This window comes from Chionomys nivalis, chromosome 24, assembly GCF_950005125.1.
Source record: "Chionomys nivalis chromosome 24, mChiNiv1.1, whole genome shotgun sequence".
In the NCBI taxonomy this organism is placed as follows: domain Eukaryota; kingdom Metazoa; phylum Chordata; class Mammalia; order Rodentia; family Cricetidae; genus Chionomys; species Chionomys nivalis.
This window is the reverse complement of record NC_080109.1, coordinates 14,669,877-14,690,467: the sequence shown is the minus strand read 5'-3', so window position 1 is coordinate 14,690,467 and position 20,591 is coordinate 14,669,877. Positions and strand designations below refer to the sequence as shown.

General features: G+C 41.7%; 1 protein-coding gene across 1 annotated transcript in view; it reads left to right on the top strand.

The window, feature by feature from the left end:
* Positions 1 to 20,591, top strand: part of Lekr1 (leucine, glutamate and lysine rich 1) — a 130,051-nt gene that overhangs the window by 63,748 nt on the left and 45,712 nt on the right. Inside the window, exon 7 of the mRNA XM_057757128.1 lies at positions 18,592 to 18,673. Within this exon, the coding sequence (XP_057613111.1) occupies positions 18,592 to 18,673 (82 nt within the window). The remainder of the gene's footprint in view (positions 1 to 18,591; positions 18,674 to 20,591) is intronic.

Here is a 20,591-nt window from a genome sequence, read left to right as displayed (position 1 = left end):
ACAGATCACAATCCTCTGCTGGAACGGGGAACAGCAACCGAATCCCACAGCCAGAAAAGAGGCCAGACACACACTTTACCACACTTTACATAGGCTTGGAGGTGTACTGAGAGCTCTACATGTTGATCCATAGACAGCAGGAGACTGTGTGCCACACTGAGCATAGCTTAAGCATATGAGACCTCAAAGCATGCTCCCACAATAACACATTTCCTCCAACATGGTCACACCCCCTAATAGTGCCACTCCCTATGGGCTAAGCACTCAAATACATGAATCTTTGAGGGACATACCTATTCAAACCACTACAGAAAGATATCACAGCTACTATCCCAATTATTTGAGTGTTGTACATCAATCTTGGTGCATTTTCCTCCTCCTGCTCCTCTTGGGTACACAGGGAGCCTTCCCAGTTGTGCCCACTTTTAATGTTCCCTGCCTGCCTTGACTTCCCTCCTCACGCCTACCCATTTTCTACTTGATATAATGTGATTGGATCTCTGCCTACTAGCCACAAAGCTGTTCTCTTCCTTTTCTCATCTGTTCCCATCTCTTAGCCCTGGCTTTGGCAAATATGTATTGGGTACCAGCTGGCCAGCCAATGAGCTCTGTCTTTCCCGTTGACTTCTGGTGGGCACGTGTCTCTTTTGCTCTTCATGAGTGCAGATGAATGTCTTCTAGCCTCACCCTGGGTGTCTGTGGAGACATTTCACTTAACCCAGCAGCTCTGATTCCCTTCTGGTGGTCTCCTGTCTGCTTTTACAGCAACTCCAGTTCTCATATTCCCTTATTTACATAATACAGACTTTAAGTTAGGATCTTCATATGAGAGAAAATGGGATTTTTGTCTTTCTGAGTCTGGTTCACTCTATTTAATGTACTTTCCAGATTCATACATTCTCTGGCAAAAATTCCATAATTAAACATTTTTATAGAGATACCTCAAATTCCCTTATGTACATGCACCACGTCATTGTCCATTCTGTGTGTGGACATCCAGGCTTACTTTGTTCCCTTGCTTTGTGAGTACAGCACAATTACCATGGAAGTCCTATAATGGACAAAGCACTTTAGATTTTCTTTAGAAAGTCAAAATAAAGGCAGATAACCGATGAGGTTTTTTTTTTATTTTTTATGATTTATTTGTCTTTATTTTATGTGCATTGGTGTGAAGGTGTCAGATCCCCTGGAACTGGATTTTCAGACAGTTGTGAGCTGCCATGTGGGTGCTGGGAATTGAACCCGGTCAGTGCTCTTAACCACTGAGCCATTTCTCCCGCCCCACTGACGAGGTTTTTAATATCAAACATGAATACTGTTGATCAGGCCTTAAATCCAATGAGATAGGTGTTGCTATTGTCAGGATAAAAAAATGCCACTATTGCACCAGCTGGGATCATCACCGTGGGTCTTGGTTTGTAGACATTACAGCTGGGTAGGACCATCCTTCCTCGGCAGTTTGCATGTAGTAGGGAGCTGCGGGCCTCTTCCCACAGCCCGGCTCATGGTTGCCTGGCTAGCTTATGCCCCAAAATAATGACACACAAACTCTATTCTTTTAAACACTGCTTGGCCCATTTCTGTTCATGTATGTAGCACCCCAGGTGCGCTTACCGGGAAGATTCTAGCCTACGTCCATCCTGGGTTGGAGTTTCATCGCATCTGCTCTGGAGAGGAGAGCATGGCGTCTGTCTCTGAGAGGAGCTGCCTTGCATCTGAGCTCACTTCCTCTTCCTCCCAGCATTCTATTCTGTCTACTCCACCCACCTAAGGGATAGCCTATCAAATGAGCCAAGGCAGTTTGTTTATTGACAAATGACCTTCCTCCATCATTTCCCCTTTTTCTGTTTAAACAAAAAGGAAAGGCTCTAACATAGCAAAATTACATATAGCAAAACAGTTATCAAGTAAGAATTACAGTTACAATATTTACATCTATTTTATCTTCATCATAACTAAAGAAAACTATAACTATCTATCTATTCTTCAACTCTATCAAAGACTCCAGAAGGATATAATATTACCTAAGCAAACAAGAAATAAGCAACTTCTAAACTCTAGAAATGACAGAGACATCTCGCTGCCTTGACAGTCACCCAAAGTTTCTCTGTACCGTTGGGGCATCCATCTTCGGCCTAAAGGCCTATAGTTTCCAGCACACATTTCCATGAAGCAGGAAATTTCAAAGTCACTTCAGTCACTATCTGCTATGTCCTGCAGAATGTCTCGCAGACTCCTTCATGAATCAGGAACCCCAAAAGATCATCTCACCTTTACGCAAGTTCAGTAGTCCTCTCTCTGCGGGTTCTCTATGTCCAGTTTATACAATAGTCCAGGCAAGAGCAGTTTCTTGCCCAAATGGCTATCAAACTCCATAAGGATCCTCTTTGATGCCCATCTTCTTCTGAAAGTAGATTGGTGCTGCCAGGAGCAGACGTGTCTTATTGTTATGAAAAACCCTAAGTTATTAAAACACTTAAAATGCCCTATTTTATAATCTTTGAAAGATATGAAGAATGCCTATCTAAAATATATCTATGTACATCTAGAAAATCTAACATGATTACAAGCTTGACTATTATTGATAATTATCCATTAACAACCTATATACATTACATTTTTAAGCGAACTACACAATCACAATACCTTAATCAATATCAGAAATACATACACATATAATAAAATTGACCTTAAATTAATATCAGTAAACGAAGATTCATATCAATGCAAATTATTCACATCTATATCATCTCCCCCTTTAAATGTAAAAGAACATTTATAAACAATATATGGGAACATGGGCGCAGTTATTTCTCTCCAAACTGCTTCCTGCTGAATGGGGGCGCTGTTATTTAGGTCTTTCATGGTATAACCTGTGTGCTAGATTTATCTCAGTCAGCAGTTGAGTGAAGTAATTTTTTGAAGGTATTCACAGCAACCCTTCAGGAGGGCGTGGTCCACCATACCATATTGGAATAGAAGCAATACACAGGATCTCATCCTCTGTGAAAACAAAAGAAGAAACTCCTTTCCAAAGCATCATGTCCTTAGATCCAAATTTTAAAGTCAAGGTATTTTGAAAATATCTATCTTGGATTAGTTCAGCAGCATTTATAAACAAATATCTTTTAGCATCTGTTGCTCCATGAGACTCTTAATCTCAGGGTCGTGGGTTCGAGCCCCACGTTGGGCGCCATCTGTAGTAGGGAGCTGCGGGCCTCTTCCCACAGCCTGGCTCATGGTTGCCTGGCTAGCTTATGCCCCAAAATAACGACACACAAACTCTATTCTTTTAAACACTGCTTGGCCCATTTCTGTTCATGTATGTAGCACCCCAGGTGCGCTTACCGGGAAGATTCTAGCCTACGTCCATCCTGGGTTGGAGTTTCATCGCATCTGCTCTGGAGAGGAGAGCATGGCGTCTGTCTCTGAGAGGAGCTGCCTTGCATCTGAGCTCACTTCCTCTTCCTCCCAGCATTCTATTCTGTCTACTCCACCCACCTAAGGGATAGCCTATCAAATGAGCCAAGGCAGTTTGTTTATTGACAAATGACCTTCCTCCATCATTTGCATAGCATCTTCTCAGCACGGAGTTGTCTTAGTTAGAGTTTCTATTGCTGTGAATTGACACCACGACCACGACAACTCTTATGAAGGAAAACATTTAGTCGAGGTGGAGGCTGACACTTTCAGGGGTTCAGTCCACTATCAACATGGTGGGACATGGCAGCATGCAGGCAGACATGGCGCTGGAGAGGTAACTGAGAGTTCTACATCTTATAGGCCACAACCACGCCATGCCACCTGGTAATGCCATTCCCTTTGGGACTCATTTTCTTTCAAACCATCAACCACAGGAGTCTACGGGGTCAGTTCCAGCTCAGTTTCTCTAAGTCCTCTGTCCAAAAATGTCTAATATCTTCAGCAATAGGGTTTTACCTTCAAGTTCTGGGAGGCAAACAAACGCCATAGCAATAGCTTATATCTTCTGTGAAAGCCTCTTGGACTCTCCTTTCCAATGACTTTTAGGCATTCTCCTGTGTCTGGGACAAGGATATTTTTGTTAAACGACAGTCGGTGGCTCTTGAGGAGAACTGTGAAATAATTCCATATAAACTGTGTGTATATGCATATGTATTACAAAATAATGTTTACCTATGGCTTTTTCAAGCATCCTTAGTGGTGTTTATCTGTTTCCTACCTCTCCTGGCTGTATTACCTTCCTTTCCCACTCCCCAGTTAAAGCCCCCACTTCCCCATCTCTCTTACTTTCAGAATTCACTTTGATGATGGACTTTTCTCTATGTTAAAGTGTGTAACTCTCTGCTGTGTCTTCTACCTCACCCTGTGGTCCCGTGCTGCTCACCAGTGTGGTATTAATTACGAGCATCCTAGACCACGTGTCAGATGATGGCCCTGCTCCCACACACCATGCAGATGACTCTGACCAACGGTCTGTCTTCGGTGAGGATGTTGGTTGGGCTCCAACATGGTCAGCTGCTTCAGACTTTGATTTGCTTCAAACTTTGTTGCTGGTTCTTTGTTTTCAAGGTTAAATATCCACAGTTGTGTTCACTTTTGTCTTTTAAAATGCCATTGAACATTTTCAACTTCAGTTCAAGTGTATAGTTTCTATGATCCTTACTTTTCTGCATAAAATCTTTTAACTGTATCTTTCCATAATTTTCTTTCACTTACCTTTTGAACCATGCATGCCCAGGACTTAAATGCATGTGTTAATTCTGCTCTGTATAGATGTGAGGCTGATAATGGACGACCAATGGCTGCCTAATCTCTATGCTAAAGTTTAGGGTTTGTTTTTCAGAAAAAAAAAAATAAGCATGTAAAATAAAAATTTAAAGACTAAATCCTTAGTCCCCTTTTAAAAAGATTTATTTACATGAGTTTTGTAATTTTATGCTTAGCACACACTAATATTATTTCCAAAATGCTCAATTTATCTCAATTGATTATAGTCCTCTCAGAGGTCGTTATGACCTCCAGATCAGTCCACTTAGCTGATTTTCCTCCACCTGGTAGAATAAACTGTTCTTTGCTTTCTGTCGGCAGCCACAGATGCTGGAAGGCACAGTTCAGAGAAATCACTTCAGCATTGTTGCTTCTCCCTAAATCTATTTAACCAACTTTCAAATTTAGCCCAAGGAAAAAACTTTGAAACTTTTTTCTTGTACTTAGCCATTTGGTATAATAAACGTAGCCATTTTCATGATGTTATTTTGCATAAAATATTTGAACATCCTAATTATGTGTTTTAAAAATAGCATTACTGAGGTATAATTTACATATTTTCAGATTCGCCCATTTTAAGTGTGCAATTTATTGATTTTAAGCTATGCACAGAATTATGTGACCATTGCCATGAACTCATTTTAGACCAATGGTCGTCACCCTTCCTAGTGCTGCAACCCTTTAATACAGTTCCTCATATTGTAGTGACCCCCAATCATGAAATTATTGTCATTGCTACTTCATAACTGTAATTTGCTACTTTATGAACTGTACTGTAAATATCTGTGTTTTATCATAGTCTTAGGCAACCCCTATGGAAGGGTGAGTAGACTTCAAAGGGGTCATGATCCAGAGGTTGAGAACTGTTGTTTTAGAGTATTTCTGTCATGTTCAAAATGAAGCTTTGAGGGTCTGGAGAGATGGGACAGTGGTCAAGAGCACAGATTACTCTTGCAGAAGACATAGAGGACCTGGGTTCGATTCCCAGCACCCACATGGCAGCTCACAACCATTGGTAACTCCAGTCCCAGGAAATTTGATGCCTTCTTCTGACCTCCATGGCACCAGGCATGCTTGTGGTGCACATACAAAATTCAGGCAAAATATCCATGCACATAAAATAATAAAATAAATACATCTAAGAAAACGTTTTTAAGATAAAGAAACTTTGGCGGGGAGAGAGGGGGCATCAAGATGTCTCAGAAGATAAAAATTCTTGCCATGAAGCCTACGGAATAGGATTGGTGGCATCGAGATGCCTCAGAAGATAAAAATGCTTGCCATGAAGCCTACAGAAGAGGGTTTGATTCTGGAACTCTGTAAAGTGGAATAAGGAAGCCAAATACACAAAATGTCCTCTTACCCCCACACATATGTTGTGGTACACATAGTACCTGTCCAGTGTGCCCCCCCCCACGAGACCAATAACAGGCACTCCTTTTGTGTCCCTGCTCCCTCCACACGAATCACGATTGTGTGCCTATTCTGGACATTTCTTAAAATAGAATCATGCAGTGTGTGGTCTTTTTGTGTGCTGGCACAGTGTTGGTGTGTTTCATCACATGGAAATATGTATAAATACCGTGTTCCTTCATTCTCTGGTAAAGGGGGAAAGGCAGAGTGGTGTGGTTCAGAAAGACTGAAACCACTGGTCAGCATCCGCTTCCTGGGCCTGTGTGTTTCTGCTGCTGGCCCTTTGTCCAAGCCACTCTTTTATTTATTTTGATTTGATTATACATCTGTAATGGGAATCTGGTAGATTTCATCACCCATCTGGGAGCACTAGGAGAAGAAAGGAGATACAGTGTTGTGCTGCCATGAACGCTGCCGAGAATAAGCAACACTGAAGTGGCCGACTGGGACAGCGAACCGGGTGGGCAGACATAGAGTTAGGGGTTAAAATTTCCTTAGATCTCATTCTAGTCACAAAAGCTATCAGTCCTGATTCCTCTTATTCACAAGGCCCCTCTGCCTCCACTGATTTATCCTCTGGTCAGCCTTGGTCAGCTGAGCAGCTGTCTGTCTGCACTCCCATGACTGAAGCAGGGCGTGGCCGTGACCCCATGGGAGTCACCGCACCTGCTGTGTGGAAGAAGGGGGAAGGCTTTGGACAGAGCTGGACTGTCACCTTACCTGCCATTTTGAGAGCGAGTGTGTCGTGGTAACTTGGCCAGCCTTTCTGATTCCTTTGAACACCTGGGTTCCAGTTACAGATGGGAGAGAAAGTGGGGGTTTCCCCCTCCTTTGATTACTGGTAGATAAGCCCTTACCCAGCGAGCCACAACCCCACATCCCCAGGCCTCTGAAAAGCCCTGGTTTTATACCAGAAAACTCAGGAAACTACAGTCACTCAGTTACCACCAATTCAGCATTCCTAATGAGAGTAGCTTCATACTGGAATACTATAGAGTGCTTGCTTCCGTGTCCCAAAGTAGGAGCCCACCTGTACACACATGCACAGTCTTCCCTGCTCTCTAGACAAGTTACAAGCCAGACAACTAGACCTCTTGAGAATTCCTCTTCCGCACGAGGACACTGCTGAAATGTGAAGTATGTGGAAGGGTCTCTGGCACTGAAGTCTTAGCAGGTTATGTTTGTTCCTTTGCCTTTGTATTGGCTCCCTACCCTGGGCATTCATTTGAAGGTGAGCTTTGTTCTGCACATTTTTCCATTGTGTGATTATCTGGATCTTGAGGGATTTTCTCCGAGGATCATCGGCACTCCTTAGGATAGATGTGCCTCCTTCCTTACTCAGTGCTCTCCCTTGAAGTAGTTCAGTTCTGGTCTATTCTCTAGACTGTTCCCCCTTTGGTGTCTTATACCTCTCTCCCCATTGTTCATCTCCAGCACATATTCCCACTTCTGGGTCCAGAGCATTGGCTACATCATGTCCCTGTTTCTCTCCCACTAGCTAATTGCTACTACTGTTGTTTTGGTTTCATTTTCTGTGTCTTAAAATTCCCCGACAAGAGCATCTTACGAAAGGCAGGGTTTAATTCACAGGTCCAGGTTACAGCCCCTTGTACCAGGGAGGGTGCATCAGCAGGAAGCAGGAGCTTGGGAGAATTGGTAAGATTCTATTACAGTGAAGAGGAAAAAGGAATGAATTAAACGTGCATGGCTATGCCAGCTCTTTTCTCTACTCTCATACACCTCAAGACACCCCCATCCCTGCCTAGAAAGGGAAACCCACAGTGGGCAAGGCTGCCCCCAAACACTGACAGGTTATGGGGTGAATTAGAAGGTGGTTTAGTGTTAAGGCACTTTAATATAATTGTTTTGCTTCCTATTTCCAAAATGAGCCATGCTCACTGTTAATGAAGAAATTACTCATTCAGATGCAATTCTGAGCATTTCATGTGTCTCCTTCTGACATACATATATGTATTATATAAGTATAAATAATAGCTTTATAATAACCATAATTTTCTCTGTTATGCAATCTTACATGTAAAAAATTCATAAAATTTAGTATTTTTATTTTTATTTCTATTTTTATAGATTCTTTTATATGTGCATGAGTGTTTTGACTGCTTGTGTGTCTGCACCATGTGCATGCCTGATGCCCTTGAAGATCAGAAAAGGGCATTGGATTCCCCTAGAACTGGAGTTACAGGTGGTTGTGAGTTGGGAACTGAACTTGAGTCTTCCACAAGGGCATCAAGTGCCCACAGCTGATGAGCCCCTCACCAGTTCTCCCTTGCCCTTTGGAGACAGAGTCTTAACTATGCAGCCCTAGTTGTCCTGAAACTCCCTGTATAGACCAAGCTGGCCTCAAACTCTGCCTGCCTCTGCCTCCCAAGTGCTGTTCCACCACACCCAGGCCCTATTCTGTTCTCTAGATTAATCATAATTTCCTTCCTCTCGGGGTCCCGCCCAACTTGGGGTGACGATGAAGAAAGAAATAGACAAGAGATAGCAAAATCAGGAGGACATCCAATGAATGTTGTGATCCACCCTAAATTTATTACTCAAAGTTTTCATCCACCCCAATCCAAAAGCGGGGAGGGGGGCAAAAGACTTCTTCACCATGAAACAAAGAACAAGCGAAGTAACTTCCTTCTCACAACTCCAACCATCAAGTAACCACACCCAAGTCAAAACAAGACATCCTGTAGCCACACCATAGCTCAAGTGTCCCATCTAACATTGAAAAAGCAAGAATAGGTCTTTGACCTTTAGTCAAGGTGGAACGGGTTTGCTTCTATGGCCTCCACACCTCACTCTTACCCGTTACTAGATAGTTATCTGCCGTTTCTCTATCAAAATCATGTTAACCTTTATTATACCTAATTTTGTACATATCCGCAAGTATTGCTCAAGAATATCCTCAGTCTTAAAATGGTAAAAAAAGTAATTTTTGCATTTTTACTTTTATATATTTGCATGTCAGGCTTTATCTTAGAATGCAGCTAGCGCACAGCAATTCTATGACTTGAACGTCCTGTTTGGAAAGTGGTTCTTGTTCTTTGCCTGTTTTACTGATAACTGAGCCCAAGATGAAGGCATGAAGAAAGAACAGTGAGTGCCCCGTGCAGCCGAAACTGCAGGCCACCTCACTCATGGTCTGCCTGCCATGAGATTACTCCTCACTTTGATCCTGAAGCCTGGATTCATTCAAGTGGCTGGATGACTGTTGGGAAGTGTCTGCACCTTTAGGGCTAAGCTCCGCCTCACACTCACTATCAAGCCTGCTTCTCTGTTTTCTGTGCTGTGAGTGGGTTGCTCACTTCTCAGTAACACATGGACTCTCAAAGTAGTTTCTCTGATGACAAAGGATATTGAACTTTCTTTCATGTTTTATTGGCCATTCATGTTTCTCCTGAGAACTTTCTGTTCAACTTACTATTTTAATTTTCAGAACATTTAAATTTCTTGTCTTCGTTTTGTAATTTGCACATTTCAGATACCAACACCTATCCACTAAGTGGTGTACAGTCGGCAAAGGTTGTATCTCATTCTTTGGGTGTATCATTACTCTGCCGACTGTTTTCTTCACCCTGAAAGAGCTATTTAATTCCATGCAATCCATTCATCAACTCTTGGGCCTCATTTCCTGTACTACTGGAGTCATTTACCAAAGCCCCGCCCACGTCCCTACCTAGTGTTACCCTCCAGCAGGTATTAGAGTCTTTGATTCCTTTCACATTGGTTCTTCTGGGCAGAGTGGAAGTTGGGGATCTAATTTTGTTCTTCTGCATGTGGATGTCTAGTCTCTCCAAGGCTATTCATTGAAGACTTTCCCTGAGGAATGTTGTCGAGAATTAGATGGCTATGTCTTTGAGGGTTTACAAGGAGGGTCCTCTCTTGTATTCCACTGTCTGTTTTTGTGTGCTGCCTCTGGGACTGTTTTTCTGTTTAGAATTGCCTTGGCTCTTTTCTTATCTGTTTCCTCATGAGTAATTTCTGTGGACTCTCTTGCTGTTGGTGTCTGGCTTTATTTTACCATGATCTGATACGACACAAGGAATTATTTCACTTTGTCTGGTATTTGATAAGACTTCCTAATGGCCTATCAAGTGACCAGTTTCAAAGAGAGTTCCACCTTTATCTGTTATGTGGAATATTCTGTAGCACTCAACAGTTTAGCTCTGAAGTTTCTCAGTTGCCTTTTAGTTGAGAAGACTTGTCTAAAGGTGAGGATGGTGTACATAACCCTCACACTAACTTTGTGCCAGGGACTATCTTATTTTTCATGTCTTTCATTGGTCATTCTTAAAAATTGGGGTTCCCCAACATTTGGTGCATAGTTATAATCATCATAGATTTCTCTTAAATTGTTCCCTTTATTAATATGTAGCTACCCACTTTATCCCTTCTGATTCATTGTGATTTGAAATCTACTTTCTTAGGTATCAAAACAGCTATGTCATGTTGGTTGACACTTCCATTTGGTGGTTTTCTTTCTGTCCTTCAATTTTTTCCATTTATTGAAAATGGAATTTTTTCTTACATAATATATTCTGATTATAGTTTCTTCTCCATCTGTTTCTCCCACCTCCTCCCCATCTCCCCTCCCATTCAGATCTACCTCTTTCTGTCTTTCATTAGAAAACAACAATAGTAATAAAATAAAACAAAAACTAACACATCAGAATTAGATTTAAAAAAAAAAAGAATGAAAAGATCCCAAGAGAAGGCACAAGAAATTGAGACACAGTCATTTGCACAATCAGGAATCCCATAAAAACACTAAACTGGAGGCCATAATATGTATAAAAAGGACGTGTAGGGTAAAAAGAGAAAAGAAAAATATATAAATAAAATAAAAATTAAAAAAATAGGATAAAATTCAAACAAACAAAAAAACTGGGAAGAGCTCTGACATGACATGAGCCAAGGAACCGCCAAAGATGCTACTGAGTTCATTTTCTGTTGGTCACCTACTGCTAGGCATGGGGCCTGCCCTTAAGAGGAGTTTGTTTCCCCAGTGCAACTCATTGGGGAAAGTGGTTATCAATTGGAGATTGTTTTCAGGTTAGGGAAGGGGGCACGTGTCCCCTTTTCCTTGCAGCTGTGGGACTCCGACTGTTGCAGTTGACCTGTGTGGGCCAGATGCATGCTGTCTGTCTCTGAGTTCATGTTTGCTTTGCTCAAGCTGATTTAGAGGGCCCGGTCCTCCTTGGTGTCTTCTACCCACTCTGGCTCTTACAGTCTGACCACCGGTCTTCTTCTGCAAAGTTCCATGAGCCCCTAGGGGAGGGATCTGATAACAACATCCCATTTAGGGCTAAGGGTTCCAAGGTCCTTCATTCTCTGCGCACTAAATGTCTCACTATGGGTCTCTGCATTTCTTCCCATCTGCTGCAGGAAGAAGCTTCTCCGATGAGCAAAACACTGATATATGAGTGTAGCCGAATGCCATTAGAAGTCATTTTTCCTATGTATTTTTCTCAGAACAGTCATATTTGGTTTTACCCTAGGTCTGGTGTCAGGTTCGTGGTCACCCAAGCAGTGTTGGGTACGGGTTCCGTCTCACAGACTGAGCCTTCAGTCTCAGCAGGTAGTAGCTGGCTGCTCCCACAAGCTTTGTGCCTCTATTGCACTTGTATGTCTTGCAGTCAGGACACTACTGTTCATCTAATGGTGTGTGGCTGTCTTGGTGGTTTATGTTTCTCCTGTAGTAGCATGCAGAGTACCTTCCTGGACCAAAGATGCTAGAATGTAGGGGTGAAAGCTCTATGTAGGCACCAGGTCAACTTCTCCATGGTCAATGGGTTATGTAGTTGCTGTCTTTAGCATGGCCTTGCCATCAGTTTGTGGAGAGCAACCTATAGTCTTGGTAACAGACTGAGTTGTTTGGGGGTTCCCATGGAATCCCTTTGCCTAACAACCCAATTATCTGTAACCCACTCCTGGGAACTGAAGCTTTATTTAGTGACATGAGATGACCAGTTTGATCTCTGTCTCCCCCATTGTTAGGTGCTTTCACCACTATTCAGAGAGAGTAGCAACTCCGGAGACGGTGTTTGCCAGGAGCCCTGATACCAGCTCCTACAGAAGACACTGCGCCCTTCTACTGTGTCTCCATGAAGGTGCAGATGTCTCAATATGAGGCGCTGATGGGGAGAAATGTCGTTCATAATCTTCAGAGACAGGTGTATTCATTAAGTCGTAAAGCAAGGAAGGAATGGGAAAGGGTCAGAGAGTGAAGAAAGGATGAATGAGAGAAGATGTGTGGGCTAGAAGTCAGGAAGTAGCTGAGACAGTAGTGGAATGGGAGGAGAAAGGACGGTCCTGAATGCCCTAGGCTGTTACGCTGAGACCCAGGCTAAAACAGAGCAGCTAAACAAAGCTTTTGTTTGTTTGCTTGTTTAGTTTTGTTTTAAAAAAGTGTAACTGAAAATCCGAATGAAAACAAAGTGGGAAGGTAGTCTAGCCTGGCGGACTCCAGTTGGCGGGGCTGTGGGTTCAGCCTCCTTCTGTCTTCCCTAGCAGCTGGGGGAAGGGCTGCCAGCCTCAGTAATCCAATCAGTTACTCAGTGTGTCCTTCCTGCTGAGAACTTTCTGCCTGAGTTCCCCTGTCTGATGCCAGTTACAGCTTCATCTCTGGTGTTGTACATTGTTCTTCCCGTGGGTAGAGAAGGCCTGTCCCCCTCAGCCATCGTGCTTACCCTTGTGCTGGATGGACTGTTCTTAGGTGTGCCTGTCAGCCGCCTGCTGGCCTGCACCCAGTTCCCACAGCATCAGACAGTGCTGGAGATGTTCCTTCCCAGGCTTCACTCCAGGACGTCTCACATCCACTTCACGCTTCTGCCTCTGTTTCCACAGCCTCCTTGCTCCTGCAGTCTAAATATCTACTTTGTCCAGGCCCTGGTCACAGCTCAATACCCTCTTCAATGTTTCTTCTCTTTGCTGTCCTTTATCCTGCGTCTTCATTTGGGCCAGGCCAAATTAAATCTAGGCATTGTGTGTAACTCTTAAAAAACACCAGCAATAGGTGTAGCTTTTGTCTCATGTAGGGTACAAGTTATAAGTCATACATTAAATTCTCCACACAGATGCCGTCTTGAATACAGAGGCACATGTCTCAGTATCTCCTGTCTTCCAGACAAAACAAACACCCTTCCTTGTTAACATTTCCCTGCAGCTACAGTTAAGTCTCTGTTTCCCATCCACAAGATCAAACTGTGGTTTTAATCTGCTTTTCAACCTCCTTTGGTCCCTCCCTCCAACAGGTTTTCTTCTCTTTCGTCCTTTGCTTTCCTTTGTCCCTTGGATACACAGAATAGAATTGATTAGTCTTCACCATATAGAAGATGCTCATTTGTGACTTCTATAAGCAGGGCTATTATCTAAACCAGTAGTTTTCAACCTGTGGATTATGACCCGATTGGGGTCGAATATCAGACATCCACGTTATCATTCATAACAGCAGCAAAATTACAGTTACAAAATAGCAACAAAAATAATTGTATGTTTGGGGTTCACCACAACATGAGGAGCTATACTAAGGGGTTGGCCCCATTAGGAAGATTGAGAACCACTGTTTTAAACAATATGGAGCCATAAAAATTTTCAAACACAGAAAAAATAATGTAGCAGACGTGTGTGTCTAGCAAATGTTAACATTTTGCTTCAGTTCCCCGAGTATTGTTAAAGAAAAGAATTGGAGCCCCTAAGTTGAGTCCCGTTTTTAAGAAGATGGCACCTGTGGACCCGTGCCCATGCCCAAGAACAAGGTCCTTAAGGTGGGAGTGATGAGCTTCAGAACAGAATTGGAGGAGCGGGCTTTAATTTTATTCTGGCACAGCGATCAGCGGCACTCACGTGTGCCCGTTACTGCTCTCTTCTGTGGACACGAAGTCACTGAAGGCGGGGAGAGCCCTGTGCAGGCGCCTGAGCCAGCACAGCCTGGGAGAGGCAAGGCCAGGGCTGGAAGTCAGGTATGTGCTTTAGAACTCATATAGAGCCCCTCTGAACGGTGAAGTGTTAAATTGTGTTAGAGGTTCAAAGGTAGCTTGGGTTTCCGTATTGCTAGCATTAAAGAAATTACAGCCATTGCGGTATTTTATGCTGAAATTTGTTTATTGTGTTGAGACAAATAATTTCACCAGTGAGGTCATCCTTAACCCTTTGAAACTGCAACTGTCAAATCAAACCCTAGGAATCTAAAATATTTTACCCTGTGTTTCTGGATATTTTTATGTCAGCTCATCTTTCCACCTCGCTACTTGAAACTTGAGTTATAGATTTTCCTTCAAATAGGACTTTGAACCAAAATTTAAGATTGTGTGTGTTTTCTTTATTGGGTGTTTTTTTGTTTTGTTTTGCTTTGCTTGAAACTTCTTTCTATTCTTTGTGGTGTATTTATTGTTTTCTCTGATGTTGTCTCATGACTATTATTATGCCTTCCAAGTGACTATTAAAGCTTCCTCTCTTCCTATGAAATAGTTAACCATGAATACCTTTTGTATGTGCAGTTTCTCAAAGCCTTTCAGAATAGCGGAATTCTTTCGAATGACTAATTACTGCAAATCTGGTGTCTGTGTAATGCTATCCAGCAAGCAGCTGCTTCGTATGAAGAGAGGCTAAGAGCTCTTTTTGGTTTTGTTCATTTAAAATCATTTGCTTCTTATTTAATATCTGCAGAGAATGCAGTCACATCACCGTAGAATGTGCTGTTGTAAAGTCTGGATTGTTTCCATGGGTTCCGCCTTACATCTGCATGGTGTTTAAAGCCAGTGCTTCCTTTCTCTTCCTCATCATTCAGGGCCTCTTGCCTCATAATCCAATGTCATACTGAATGACAGAAAATTGAAGTTGAATTTATTTGACTATAGAGGAGGACGGCACAGAACAATATACTTATTTAAGAGCTCCTTGCCTCAGAAACTGAAGGAGCTGTTTTGTGCAGGTGGCTTAGACTCTCTGCTGCTTAGCCTGACTATGTCCCTTTATTTATTAAGGACAAGAACTGGGCATTCTGCTTCTGAAAACAAAGGACCCTGCTAGTCTACCAGAACCTTTCCAAGCCTGTGTGGTGCTTACACATCGTTCAGAACCACAGAGACACAGCCTATGCTTTTGATTTTTTTGAAAAATAATCCTTAGTACTTCCTGATTACAAAAAAATGCTGCCCAGAAATGAAAAGCAGCCATGAAAATATGTAAATCAGCTCCCCGCAACACATGGGGGTGGGGGGGTTACGTTGTGAGTTATTCGTAATGAATTGTTTCCTCAGCTCTAGGTGATGTCTTTTCTCCTTAAATAAAATGCTTTCTTGGTTAGCACTGCTCGTATTTTTTCTGTTTACTGGGTGCGACAACCTTCATGGGTTCTTGTTTTACAAGGCAAAACATTTATTTACTTTACCACTATCCAGAGCTGTCCTAAGACACATGATAGTCACCAGGGCAGTGTCTCCTGCGCTGGCTCTACGGTGGGAACCAAAGGCTAACCTGTGTTTATTTTGAAAGTGAGAAGAGAGGCGTGGTGAGGAGAACAGCCCTGGTAGCCCTGGTAGTACAATAGTGTTGTCATTAGTCCAGCACAGGGTCATGTGGCGTGGTTTGCTTTTGTTGGAACCTGGTAAACTGTGGAACTCCGATGCATCTGTATTACATAAGTGTGAGCCTTAGAATTCTCTTTAATGTTACCAAAGTGAGCTTGTTTTTGTGGCTATTATTAGCATCTACTATTTTATTAATTCTCAGGCAATTGGGAATTAATTATATAAAATTTACATACAAAGTGAGTTCTTTGGGGGTTTATTTCAAAGCTAATCAGTTTTAACTGTAGCCCCACTTAGAAATAACAAAATTTATCACTTGGGCTCAGATCCATACTTAATCTAGTTTGTGATTCCATCCTATCATAAGTACAAGGACCATTCACCAAGAAAGCAAACTTGTCCCCAGTGTTGTCTGTTCCATAAACTAGTCACCAGGGCGCCCTGTCTTTCTATCTTTCATTCGTAAAACAGTGTTTCTCATTCTGTAAAGTATATCTCTTTAGAAGTTTAGAGACTATAGCTGGCCTACAACAATGCTCACCACTCTTCCTTGGCAAATATGCTATTTACTTGTGGCTTTTATGTTTCAAGAGTCAGTGTGAGCAAGAAAGCCTTAAGGACCAGGCAGAACTCAGTTGGAACCACGGGGGTACTTCACAGCTTGCCGAGTAAACTTCAGTAAGCTAATTGCTTTTGTGTTTACACTTTCCACTTGTAAAAATCAAAATACCTACTTTTCCTTCTGGTAACTATGACCACAAGTGAAGTAAGGCAGAGAAAGCCTCCGTGCTCAGCACTGGGACACAATTTGCCCTCAGCTCCTCCCTCTTCATTCGTAGAGAAGGAGTGAGAGCCTGCAGCCCGCCTATCTAACCCCTGCTGCAGCTAACACAATGGCATGGCACAGACCATTCTAGCTAAGGTCTTTCTGGTTTTTGAAAGGTTTTTACTAAAAAGTATATTTCATGTTATTTTCTCTTCCATTAATGGGGAAAAAGTGTACCCTGAAAATATCCTTAGTAAGTCTGTAATTGAAACTTGTTTTGAGGGGTCTTCCTCTCAGCAGACTTGACGTCCTGATCACAGGAATGGGACAATGGACCCAGATGGGATCTCTCTCTCTCTCTTCTCTCTTTTTTTCTCTTCATCTGAAAAATGAGGCAACCTGTCTGGCAGTTTGAAGGGATAGATTTAAATAAGGCACATGAGGAGATTATGGTCAAAGTACACGAACATTTCACTTAGACCAGTGGTGCAGTACGGCATGGTCATTGTTAGTCAATAACATTATTAAAAAATAAAGAGTAAATTTAAAGTGTTCACGCCTCAAAAAATAAGTATTAGTGTAGTACATGTAGTAATAAGCTTGACTTACTCATTCCATAATGTATACATGTCTCAAAATATGCTGTACATGATAGATATAAAATTTTATTTGTTCTTTAAAATAATTATAAATAGTGTATCTGAAAACACTGGGATACACAAGGATTTTAATATAAATGCCTGGAAAATTCTTATGAGAACATTTGTTTAGAATGAATTTGCTTCTGATTTGAGAAACTATTTAATTGTAAAAAAAAGAAAAGGAAAAACATAAAGCATGTTGAAGATCTCATAGACGTTTGGTGCATGTGTTTCTTATGGTGCTGCATAACAAATTCCAAGTTCACTATTAAATGCAGAAAATTAAAACACCTAAGGTGGCTAGAACATAAAAATTTTACAACTCCCTTGTTTTGAGTGTCTTTTTCTGTGTAAACTGGCTAGTCCATGCTGTGTGGTGTCCTTCGTACCTTCAGTGATTCCCGAAGAGTTGAGTTCCCGCAGGCTGTCATAGCTCACAGAAGCCCAGTGGCAGGACTCAGGCAAACCAAGACTGAACACATTACACATGGCTTCTGTTATATATCCATAGAAAACTTTAATTCTTAAATTCAATCTTGAATAAAAGTCTTAAATCTAGAATAAAGATGAGAAAAGTAACAAGTAGTAAAATGGAAGAAAGACATGAGGCATTGCACTACAACAGAAATTACAAGGAGTGGAAATATTTTCAGTGTGCGCATCTTTAAGTTTAATAACCGAAGTGATGTAAATTAAAATAAAAGTAAGATGGCACTCTTCATTTATAAGATTGGATTAAAAAAAATCTCAACTCTGATCTGCATTAGCGACTAGAAAGAAGTTATATTTTGGCTACTGCTATCAAGTCTACAAATAGACACAGTACATAGGCAAAACTTTGGATAATATCTATTCAAATTTTAAGTGTAAATGTACAGTTGTATTACCTACATTCCCACATTTAGGTACTGGGGATAGAGGAAAAATTAATATATTCTTGATATAAAGATATTATTGGATAATCCTTTTCAAATACTTCCTAAATTTCCTAGATGAAGACATGTGAAAGCCAGTTTTCCAAAATATTCTCTTGTCCTTTAAAGTTGTTAAACACCTTTTAGATGCTACTCAGAGTTAACAAACTCCCAACCATGAGCCTGGCAGATGATTTGTCTGTTTCCTTTCTACCCAGAAGAGTCAGTTGATTTGGGAACAGAAGCGGGAGCTCAGACGGCCGAACATTTTAAAGTAAGCCATGACCAGAAATGTGTAGGATCTGCCAGCAACACCAATTTCATTTGAAAACAGTAGAAAAGTTAGCCTGTTAGGTGTTGGTAAAATATCATGATGGTAAGGGGAGAAAGGGCTAAGACACAAGGCATGTGGGGTGTTGATGGCCCATGACCATGTTGCATAGAACCATACAGACAAAGTTCTCTGTGTTGTGCTTTGGATGCTAAGGGAAACTCCAGCAGAGCTGGTTTAGTTTGTGAAGACACCCAGACGCTGGTATACTAATGAGTGTTCTGTGTCGTTTCAGACTTACAGTGTCAAGTAGAGGCCCTTGGGTTGAGACTTCAGAAGACAGTGATGGAGCTGGACAACTCTAAAGAGATGCTCATGTAAGGTGCAATACTCAACAGTTGAAGAGGGGGTTGTCAACTGATGGGCAAAGGCTTTGGAAAGACCCCAGTGTGTCGTCTTTGGGCAGTGGTTCAGTTGTGTAGGTGATGGTCAGCTGTGACTTTTCTTGGCTCTTTTGTGACTTAGACTAAATACTGAAGGATCTGTCACCATTTTATCTCAGTAAAGTGTTTCTGTCCTTCTGTAAAGAACTCATGAGTTGTTTCTTGGCCTCTTGAGTATAGAAGTATAGAAGCCATCTAGCTACATATCAGTGATTTGTCTTGATGTTCAGATGAAGTAATTATCTCATTTCTTCCTTATATTCATTTCTTTAGTGTCTATAACATTTAAATTTTCTGAATTGTTATTTCTTAAAATATCTAATTTTAAATTCAAAACAGAGTGCCTTTGAAATGTTGACTACGTTTTATGAAAATAGAGAAGAAATATTGGAAAACAAATGATAATAAAATGACCTTATAAAATATTCAAAGGTGGGGAAATGGCTCAATGGATCAAGCACTCAGTGTGTGAAATCCTGTGTTTTGAATACCCAGAGCCCATTTAAAGCGAGACATGCAGCACCTGTTTATTGCCTCAGTTTTTCTGTGATGAGAGCAGAGCCAGAGGCAGGAGAACCTCTGGAGGCCATTGCCAGCGTGGCATGAGCAAAGACAAAGGGATGACAGCAGAATCCCCATCTCATAAATGGTGGAAGACAAGACCTCCACATGTGCACCGTGACACACGCATGCCTATACACACCAGAGGTATGCAGCATACAGAGGTGGGGGAGAGAAGAAAGAGAGAGGAAGAAAGAGGAAGAGAGATGTATCATACACATATAAAAAGTGCCCAGAGCAGTATTTGTTTTAAAAATCCATTTATTTCAGGAATTTGAAAGACTACTTTCTACATAAACATGGTATATCTATAATTATAATGCTAAAATATCTTTGAAAATAAGTATGTCATTTTACTTCTTGGTGTGTGATCTAGGAGCTCTGGTTTCAGTTCCTGTATTCTCAAGGTTCAGGCAAATAAATATAAATATTTAGGATGCTTAGTGACCGAATGTTTTTGTTGACCATGGCTGTTCCTAAGAACAATGTGTTTAATCAAATATTGAACAAAGTCCAGAAATGTCCAATCAAATTAGTGTATAGTTAGATTATTTGTAGCAAGGGTTTTGTTTTAGAAAAACAGAAGTTAACATAACAGCAAGCCCAGAGGTGTGGCTGCCTGTGTAGGATGCTGGGGTGAAGGAAACAGAGAACAGGGAGTTCTTGATGCTTTTCTATGGGAAGTAAGTTCTGGGAAATAAGAAACATGAAAAAGAGACACGATGACAAGTGCACAACTGAGAACTCCCTGTTGACACTGTCCGTATCAGGAGGACTGTGTCCTTATGGCAGCCCTGTAATCAGAACACAACTACTGTGTGACATTTGCTTCTTTGGGTATTATAATTACTGTAGTTGTTGTTACTCTGTGTGTGTACTGTGTGTGTGTGTGCACACTTGCATGCCATGGCACAAGTCAGAGAACAGCTTACGAGAGTCAGTCAGTCCCCTCCTTCTGTCGTGTATGCCCCAGGGATTGAACTCAGATCTTCAGGCTTAGAGACCTGTGCCTTTACCTCTGATCCATCTCACTGGCCCAATGTTCACTTCTTGGAGCTCCAGAAGTGTGGAGGGGAGAGGGGAAATACTGGATACTGGAAATATACTGCTTTTTCAGAGGACCGCAGTTTGGCTCCCAGCACTCATGTCAGACAGCTTAGAACATCCTGTAACTCTAGCTCCAGGGATCCAACTCCTCTGGCCTCTATGGGTCTCTGTACTCATCTGCACAGATACACACACACACACACAATTTAAAATAAAATCTTAAAAAAAAAAAAAGGTTGAGCAG